The sequence below is a fragment of the Acomys russatus genome, chromosome 25, assembly GCF_903995435.1.
Source record: "Acomys russatus chromosome 25, mAcoRus1.1, whole genome shotgun sequence".
In the NCBI taxonomy this organism is placed as follows: domain Eukaryota; kingdom Metazoa; phylum Chordata; class Mammalia; order Rodentia; family Muridae; genus Acomys; species Acomys russatus.
The window spans coordinates 15190875-15200303 of NC_067161.1; the positions used below are offsets into that span (position 1 = coordinate 15190875).

A 9429-nucleotide genomic window follows, 5' to 3' on the forward strand; every position below is an offset into this window, starting at 1 on the left:
TGTCTCGAAAAACAAAACAAACACAAAAATTTAAAAAGAAGTCTGGCCTAGTTGGACATGCAACACTATGAGACCCTGTCTCAATACATACATACATACATACATACATACATACATACATACATACATACAAGATAAACACTTTGATGCTCTACTGCAGTGTGGCCATGTTAATTTTATTTAGTCATATTCACTTCTGTATCATAGGAGACTCCTCTGGCTCAGCCCAGATGAATACATCTTCTTTAGGTGATAATACTTATCTTTATCTTTCCCTTTCTCTTTCTCTCTCTCTCTCTCTTCCTGTCTTTCTTTTCTCCTTTTCTTCCTGTCTATGGATTTGTCAGTGCAGAAGATTGTATACAGCTTAAATTCCTTGTAGTTAAGCAGCTTTTATGGAGAGGGAGAAAAATATTACAAGAAGGTTTAGTAAGGTGGTAACCGTGTGTTACTTTGGACTCTTGGGAAGTTAAAGGCGTAGGAGTTAGGGCAGTTACAGGCTGACTGAGGCCTAGTGCCGAGGAACAGTCAGGTCTGTTGCAGACCATGGGAACAGGGTCATTTTGTCATGTTTCCATGTCGGTCACCCACTGGGGTCGTCTGCTTCCCTTTACATAGGCAGAAGTCGCCATCTTCACAGGGATTTTTCAGGATTTTTCTCACTTGGTTCTATCATAGAATTTCTGCTTATCCAAGTCTATAAATGCCATGGTAATCTGCCTCCTTGAAAGCTTTGTGATTGTGTGTCCTTGCCACATGATATGCCACTTAGCTGATCCTTTCTCTGCCAGAGCCTCTTTATCAGTTCCTCTAGTCCCAGCCTGTTGCTGGCCTCCTCCATATCATCCCCACCACTGGTATAGGACATGGCCCTCTGCCCCACAATTCACAAATCTGCACTTACTCGGTCACCTGTGATGTCAAAGTCACGGAAAAGGTCTCGGAGTTCCTGCTTTTTAATATTGAAGAGAAATCTGTACATTTCAAAGTTTTCTGCACCTATTTGCAACTCCCCATCCAAATCTAGCAGGTCAAAAACTGGCCGGGCATGGCGGTACATAAATTGATCTTCCAGATGGTTCTATTTTGAGAGAAATGTGTGAACATATTGGTACTACCCTGTAAGGGGTGTTACACCAAGGTTTGTATAGCCCACAAAACATTCCCTAGAGAGATCAGAGCAAAAGGGAAACTCCCAAACTTGGGGAAAGGGCTAAAGGTTCCGAGGGAACCTTCCATAAGGACCAGTTCCACTTACTCACAAGCTTAACTGCCACCATGCACTGACAATCCTGGGAACCATTGACCTTGGTACTTGAATAAGATCCCTTTGCTCAAGGAGCACAAGCTAATGTGTCATGAAAAGGGTGGAACACAGAAAATTCTCTGAGCCAAAGGACCAAGGACAGGAGTCAGCAGGGTACTTGGGATGGCTGGCGGTGCTTTGAAGCCCGATGGAGGACAGGCAGGCCAAGAAAGGTGGGCAGGGGCAACATTTTCCTTACAGGGAGAGGCAGTGTGGGAGGGCCAAAGGCAGGTGGCAGCTGCAGAGAGAAGTCAGGAAGGCACTGGAATGTCCGGGTTGATGGTCTATTTAGGAACCAAAAATGAATTTCCCCTTTACCTTGTAGCGATGTGTTCCACTGTGCTCACCATCACTGTCAGCTTTAACAAGAAGGAGGCAGCCCAACCCTCGCCCCTGCCCCAGGGCAACCCCGGTACTTGCCTCATGTGACAGCAGTATGCAAACCAACACATAGAACTGGTCAAAACCAATCTCTCCGATAGCCGCCCAGTCCAGCATGTCAAATATAATCTTGATCTGTGTGCCTTTCAGGTTAGTCACGTGTTGGAGGAAATGAAAGAACAGCACATCTAGGGGAGGAAAGGAGGACAAGACGGATTGTTTCAGAGCAGTCCTGATACACTGGATCAGGAGGCACGTAAGGATACAGTGGTGAGCCAGGCATGGTGGCGCACGCCTTTGATACCAGCACTCGGGAGGCAGAGGCAGGCGGATCGATGTAAGTTCGAGGCCAGCCTGGTCTACAAAGTGAGTCCAGGACAGCCAAGGCTACACAGAGAAAGCCTGTCTTGAAGGGGGGAAAATACAGTAGCATTGGAAGATGTACTGGGAAGGAAAATGGCAATACTGTTTCCGGCTTCATGCTTAACCTTTCACAACTCAAGCCTTTAGTTACCCTTGCTGTGGGAAAGCGTTATGGAAGCTGACTGACCCGCTGAGTTGCATGCCTGACTTTATGGTTCTGCTCAGTGCTTGGCTCCTGGCTCCAGGTATGATGACTTTGCACATGTCACCAATGACAGGCAAGGTGCTGATGAGTGACAGAGTGGTCTTTGATACAAGAAGGCAGGCTTTATTCTTTGTTAAAGATGTTAGCATGTGGTTTGGAGCAGTGGCTCTGCCAGGACAGACATTTGTCATGCAAGCCTGGATACCTGGGTTTGATTTCCAGGACACATGTAAAAAAGTGCAAGGAGACAATGGACTACCCAGTGCACACGTGTGCCCCCCCCCAACACGATGCACACACAGACACATAAAATAAAATTTTTAAAAATTTCCCATGATTCCTTTCATCAGAATGGGACATTTAAAAGTCACTGCTCTCATATGAGAAGAGTCCCTCTAGAATGTTCATGCTTATTCATAACAAAGGCTTCTGGCTGTGGGGGGCAGGGAGCCTTCCCTGTGTGCTAAGCACTTTTGGGTGTCAGGTCCCAGCAAACCCTGAGAACCTGACAAGGAAGGTGGTGGCACCCACTGCAAGCACATCAACTGCTTAGGGGGGTCTTGTCAAGCTACAGCTCCCAGCTCTGGTGTGACGTGGCTGATGCTGGACTGTGGGGTCTCAGTGGCAGAGTTGGGGTTCCCATGTGAGTCAACCTGGGAAGGCCATGCACGCATGACAGAGAAGCCACGTCTTTGTGCATTAGTTAACTCATTCAAGCAGACACAGCCAAGGAAAGTACTGCAACTTATAGAGCAGGAAGGTTCTTGTCATTCCACTCACCGGCCTTATAGCTGGGGCAAGATGGGAGCAGCACAGTGATGGGCTGTGACCTGAAACTGTAAGTCAGGCACACCTTTTTCTCTTTCCAGTTCAAAATTGAGTAAGTAAATAGTCTCTTGGCACTAGGAGTGAGTGGCAGACACATATGGGCACACATCTGCAGCCACATTTATTTCCATTTTTGCTATCATAATGCATCTCTGGTCGCTTTTCTGTTACCTTGTTTCAGAAGCAGAATTGAATTTTTTTGTTTTGTTTTTCGAGACAGGGTCTCTCTGTGTATCCTTGGCTGTCCTGGACACAGACACACACAGACATACACACACACACACAGACATACATGTATACACACACACAGACACATACAGACATACACACAGATACACACACACACACAGAGACACAGATGCACAAAGACATACACACACACAGATATACACACACATAGACACACAGACACACACACACACACTGATACAGATATACACAGACACACACACACACACACACACACACACACACCCCTGAGAGATGACTCAGCAGTTAAGAGCACTGGCTGCTCTGATCCAAGTTCAATTCCCAGCACCCACATGACTGCTCGCAGTTGTTTATAGCTTCGAGTCCAGGGGACACAATGCTCCTTTCTACCCTCCAAGGATACAAGGCACAAAAGTGGTATACAGACATGCATGCAGCCAAACATACACATAAAATATTTTTGAAAAAAAATTTTTTGTTTGTTTGTTTGGTTTCTTTTTGGGGGGGGTGCAGGGGTTTGGTTTTTCGAGACAAGAGGTCTCTGTGTCAGCCGTGGCTGTCCTGGACTTGCTTTGTAGACTAAGCTGGCCTCAAATTCACAGAGATCCACCTGCCTCTGCCTCCTGAGTGCTTTAAAGGTGTGTGCCATCATGCCTGGATTTGAAAATGTTTTAAGTGCAGGTGGGGGGGTGCGGGGGGTGGGGGGTGGAGAAGGCCAACCAGAAACTATCTCTGGGCTCCACTGAGTGTATAAAACGGGTCACTTATGTCATTTGGAATATCCCGCTGGAAGCAGGAAGCCAGAGCACAATGAGCCTACAGTCACATGTCAGTTTTGGCCTCATGGCCACTTCCAGTTCCTCCTGTGTACCCCACCAGGTGTGGACCCTCAGAGCATCTTACTGTACACTCGTAGAGATGGTAAGGTGCTCCTGGAGATGTGCCCTGGGGAACCCTGTAGCTATGGAATTGATGCTGTTTTGCAGCAAAATGACTCTGGTCACCCAAGTCCCCAAGGCCTGAAGTTGTTCTCTCAGGAAGCAAATCGTAAAGCTGTGCTGTCCTTCTTTCAGGTCACTGTCTCTACCCTTGGTAATCAGATAGCAGGCTTGGGCCTCCTGGGTATTGTGTCATTGGGGAATTATTTGGTTACTAGGGAGACAAGACTCTATGCCATAAATGTCCCAGGGAGACAGTGTGGCTTAGCTTTCTGAGGGACACCTTGGTGCCAGACACTGTCTTATCTGGGCAGGGGAAGACTGTATCACATGTTCTGCTGATCTGTATGCACACAGGACAGCGAGGCATGACACTGTGAGGAAAAGGTGTCATCAGTTCACTGTTTTGGTTTTATTCTTTGTAGCGCTGGAGCCTGCACCCATGCTAAATATGTTTACTACCGAGCTACAGCCCCTCCCTTGTTACTCTTTGTTTTTTAAGACTGAATGGAATCAAAAATCTTTACCGAAGGCCTGCCTGTGGCGGGGCACACCTTTAACCTCAGCATTCAGGAGGCAGAGACAGATGGATCTCTGTGTTCCAAAACTAAGCAAGGCTACACAGTAAGACCTATCTCAAAAAACAAAAAACAAAAAAATTATTTTTTTTACTCACTTTGTAGACCAGGCTGGCCTCCAACTCACAGTGATCTACCTGCCTCTGCCTCCCAAGCACTGGGATTAAAGGCGTGTACCACCACGCCGGCTTTGTATTTATTTTTTTAATTAAAAAAATTATTTTTGCAGTTGGGAGGCAGAAGCATGTGGATTGATATGAGTTCGAGGCCAGCCTGGTCTACAAAGTGAGTCCAGGACAGCCAAGGCTACACAGAGAAACCCTATCTCAAAAAACAAACAAACAAACAAAAAAACAACAACAACAAAACAAAACTGGTTCACCTATACTCTCGGAGACAGATACAGGCAGATCTCTGTGAGTTCGAGGCCAGCCTGGTCTACAAAGCCGAGTCCAGGACATCTAAGGCTACAAAGAGAGATCCTATCTGCGGGGTGGGGGCTGGGGGGGGGGGGGGGGGGTTGGGGGAGTGGAGGGGTGAGGAAGAAAAAAGAAAAAAAAAAACCCAAAAACCAAAAATAAAAATATTGTCCATCTACTCTGCAACTGAGTCCACCTGCCTCTGCCTCCTGAGCGCTGGGATTAAAGGCGTGCGCCACCACACCCAGCTTGGGCAATATTTTTGGTAACTCACAAGTACCATTAGACACAGACAAACCTGGTTAAAATCAGTGGGTCCCAAAGACCCAAAGACAAAACAAAACAAAATAACATGAAAGTGGGAAAGGACCCTGTTGGGAGGAAGAAGGATGACAGAGGAGGGGACGACATGACTCACAGTGGTGCGAGGTAGTGGGGGCAAGAACAGACACCACCGACGGTAGCCGAAGAAATTGAGTCTCAAGGAGGAGATGGCATGCTCATCGAAGCCCCAAGGAATTGTGGGTAGAGCCCAGCTCGCCCCAAGAGCCTGTACTTTCATCCCCTGCACTGAAGTGCCTTCAGTTTCAGCTCTATTGGCAGTTCCTCTCTAGGTTTCCCTGACAATATGAAGTAAATGTGAAAGAGAGTTTCCGGTTGGAGTTGGAGGCAAGGATGGGGCGGGGATTGGGGGGGCGAGGGCGGGGGAGGAGACAGGGACGATGACATTACGTGGCTGACCGACCATTCAAAGTGTTCCTGTGATGAGCATCCAGAAGGTGAAAGTACTCCATCAAGGCCTTCACGTTTCTCAAAGACAACAAGCAGTAGATTTTGTCCAGGTAAAGGTACCACAGAAAAGACCCGTGCCTCAGTTTCATGTTGGCCGCTTTCAGCCAGCCAGAGACTCTGGCAACCTGACACGAAATGGAGCCTTCTGCTTCAGAACTAGAATGTTGCACGGGGTTCCGTCATGACCTGGCAGACCTGGAGAGGACAATGAGAGCGTGGATGACGTGTCTTTTCACCGTTGACCAGTTTCGCTGTGGGTGCCTCCTGACTTCTCGTAGCTTTTTTTCTCCGCCCCTAAAGCAGCCGTTCTAATCACAGACTGCTTAGGCGAGAAGGGGTCATCTGAGCCGAGTGCCAAAGCGGTTCTGGGAGCCAACCTAGATGGTATATGCTCATTAGGAAGAAAAGTGGAAACACACATACACAAGTACAGAAAGATCCTCCAACAAGTATACTAATAGAAAGCCAAAGAGAAGGAATGTATGTCTATATAAATGTTTAAATTATATATATAAATTATATGTAAATATAACATATAAATTATATATAATTATATAAATATAAATACATATTCATATATATGTATATATATGTACACACACACACACACACACACACACACACACACACACACACACACTATCAACATCCTGGCCCACATGAAACTCTCATGTAGATCAGGCTGACCTTGAACTCACAGAGATATGCCTGCCTCTGTCTCCTTAATGCTGGAATTAAAGGTGTTCACCACCCATGCCCAGGTAAGGCTTTTTTTTTTTTTTTTTTTTTTTTTTTTTAGAGAGGGTTCTGTGTAGTTCTGGTTGTCCTGGAATTCATGTTGTAGACCAGGCTTGTCTCCAGAGATTCGTGTGCCTCTGTCTCCTGAGCCCTGGGACTTAAGGCGTGTGCAACGACACAGCTCAAGAAGGAAGTTTTCTTTTTTTGAGACAGGGTTTCTCTGTGTGGTCTTGGTTGTCCTGGACTCTCTTTGTACACCAGGCTGGTCTTGAATTTACAGAGATCCTCCTGTCTCTGCCCACCCCTAGTTCTGGGATTAAAGGTGTGTGCCACCATGCCAGGCTTCAAGAAGGAATTTATTTATTTATTTATTTTTGGTTTTTTGAGACAGGGTCTCTCTGTGTAGCCCTGCCTGTCCTGGACTCACTTTGTAGACCAGGCTGGCCTCGAACTCACAGCAATCCACCTGCCTCTGCCTCCCAAGTTCTGGGATTAAAGGCGTGCACCATCACCGCCCGGCCAAGAAGAGATTTTTTAAAAGGCCAAAGAACAGTGAGCCAGAAGTCAAAGCAGGAGGCTGGATTAACACAACCACCACTGTTTTCCTTCTGGTTTTTTTTTTTTTTTTTTTTTTTTTCATAATAGACTGTTCCAGGCGTGTCCAGAGGAGAACACGTTAGCAGGCTCAAGCTTGGAGCATCCGTCACTCAGGTCACCAGTGATCAGTTCAGACCAGTCCCTCCTCTTCTGTGTTCGTTCATCACAGTTCCTGGGTTATTTGGAACCAAGTCTCAGACCAAACAGTTATGGGCAAGTATTTGAGATATATTCTAAATAATGGGGGGGGGGGTCCTCAACTTTATCACACCTGTAGATTGTCAGTCCCCTTGAACACCCTAAATAATCAAGTCAGTGTTTCCCTAATGGTTTCTTGGAAGTCTGAAGAGTATGCTGGGCATGGTGGCACACACCCTTAGTCCCAGCACTCCAGAGGTAGAGGCAGACAGATCTCTGTAGGTTCAAGGCTGGACTGGTCTACAAACCAAGTTCCAGGACAGCCAGGGCTGTTTCACAGAGAAACCTTGTCTTTAAAAACAAGATTGGAGGCTGGAGAGATGGCTCAGAGATCAAGAGCACTACTGGCTGTTCTTTCAAAGGTCCTGAGGTCAATTCCCAGCAACCACATGGTGGTTCACAACCATCTATAATGAGATCTGGGCCCTCTTCTGACAGGAAGGCACACATCCAGGTGGGATACTGTATAAATAATAAATATATCTTTTTAAAAAATGTCAGGCATGGTGGTGCACGCCTTTAACCCAATACTCGAGAGGCAGAGGCAAGGGGATCGCTGTGGGTTCGAGGCCAGCCTGGTCTACAAAGCGAGTCTAGGACAGCCAAGGCTACACAGAGAAACCCTGTCTTGAAAAAAAAAAAAAAGAAAGAAAAGAAAAGAAAAGAAAGAAAACCAAAGAGAGGAGAGAGAGAGAGAGATCTGAAGAGCTATTTCAATCAGGATCCACCAGATCTACATTTATCATGTTTCGTAAATCCTTTCATTTTTCAAATTTGTATGCTTCTTTTTCTTACAATTTTGCTTCTGAACTCACAGAGATCTGCCTGCCTCTGCCTCCTGAGAGTGCTGGGATTAAAGGCATGTCCCACCACACCTGGCCCACAATTTGTGTTTTTAAATGTTATTGGTTATGGTGTGAATATGTATATACACAAGTGTGTGTGTGTGTGTGTGTGTGTGTGCCATGGCACTGGACTGCCTTCTCCAGCCCACAACACTCCTTTCATACTTGGTTATTTGTCTATATGCAAATATATATGTGCATGGATGTACATGTATATGTGATGGACACATACATGTGTCCATACACACAGTTCTATCTAATTTATAATTCATGGGAACCTCTGATGTTATGATTGGTTGGTCAAAAACCCAGGTGACACCCTGGACTTATGACTAGGGTGTTGGGGGGTGGCTGTCTTTCAAGACAGATCCCTTCACCTTGGGGTCTATGATAACTCCCAGTGTCAGAATTAAGCTGTCTTGTAGGACACCCCAGCAGTGTCAGCAGAGAGTCATTTGACGTGGAAAATTTTTCACAAAGTTAGTAAAATCAAAGGCAGATCAATAAGAGAACAGCACACATTTGTTTATTGCATTTTATTTGTTGGGCTTGTTTGTTTGTTTATTTTTGAGACTGTGTAGCCCAGAGATCCACCTGCCTCTGCTTCCTGAGTGCTGGGATTAAAGTTGTGTGCCATCCCTGCCCATCTTACTTGACATGTGGTTTTTTATTTTAATTAATTAATTAATTTCGGGTTTTTTGAGACAGGATTTCTCTGTGTAGCCTTGGCTGTCCTGGACTCACTTTGTAGACCAGCCTGGCCTCAAACTCACAGCAATCCACCTGCCTCTGCCTCCCAAGTGCTGGGATTAAAGACATGCGCTACCACTGCCCGGCTTGTTTTTTTATTGTTTATTTTAATTTTTTGAGACAGGGCCTTGCTGTGTCTCAGGATGCCTGGAGCTCACTGTGTAGCCCAGGCTTTGCTTTCTGGATGCTGGGATTACAAGCAGGGAAGCACCGTCATGACGGCTAGTTAGGTTGTATGTGAACGGGAGGGAGTACTCACAAGGGACTGTAGACACAAAGAA

The 9429-nt window shown here is 46.1% G+C and overlaps 1 protein-coding gene across 1 annotated transcript; it reads right to left on the reverse strand.

The window, feature by feature from the left end:
- Positions 1 to 201: 201 nt before the first annotated feature.
- Positions 202 to 6109, reverse strand: Efcab9 (EF-hand calcium binding domain 9). The gene is made up of 4 exons (XM_051168444.1): positions 5974 to 6109; positions 1727 to 1875; positions 905 to 1081; positions 202 to 390 (listed from the first exon to the last, which is right to left on the reverse strand). The coding sequence occupies exons 1-4, from the start codon at positions 6107 to 6109 to the stop codon at positions 202 to 204; spliced, it is 651 nt and encodes a 216-aa protein (XP_051024401.1).
- Between the last annotated feature and the right edge of the window lie 3320 nt (positions 6110 to 9429).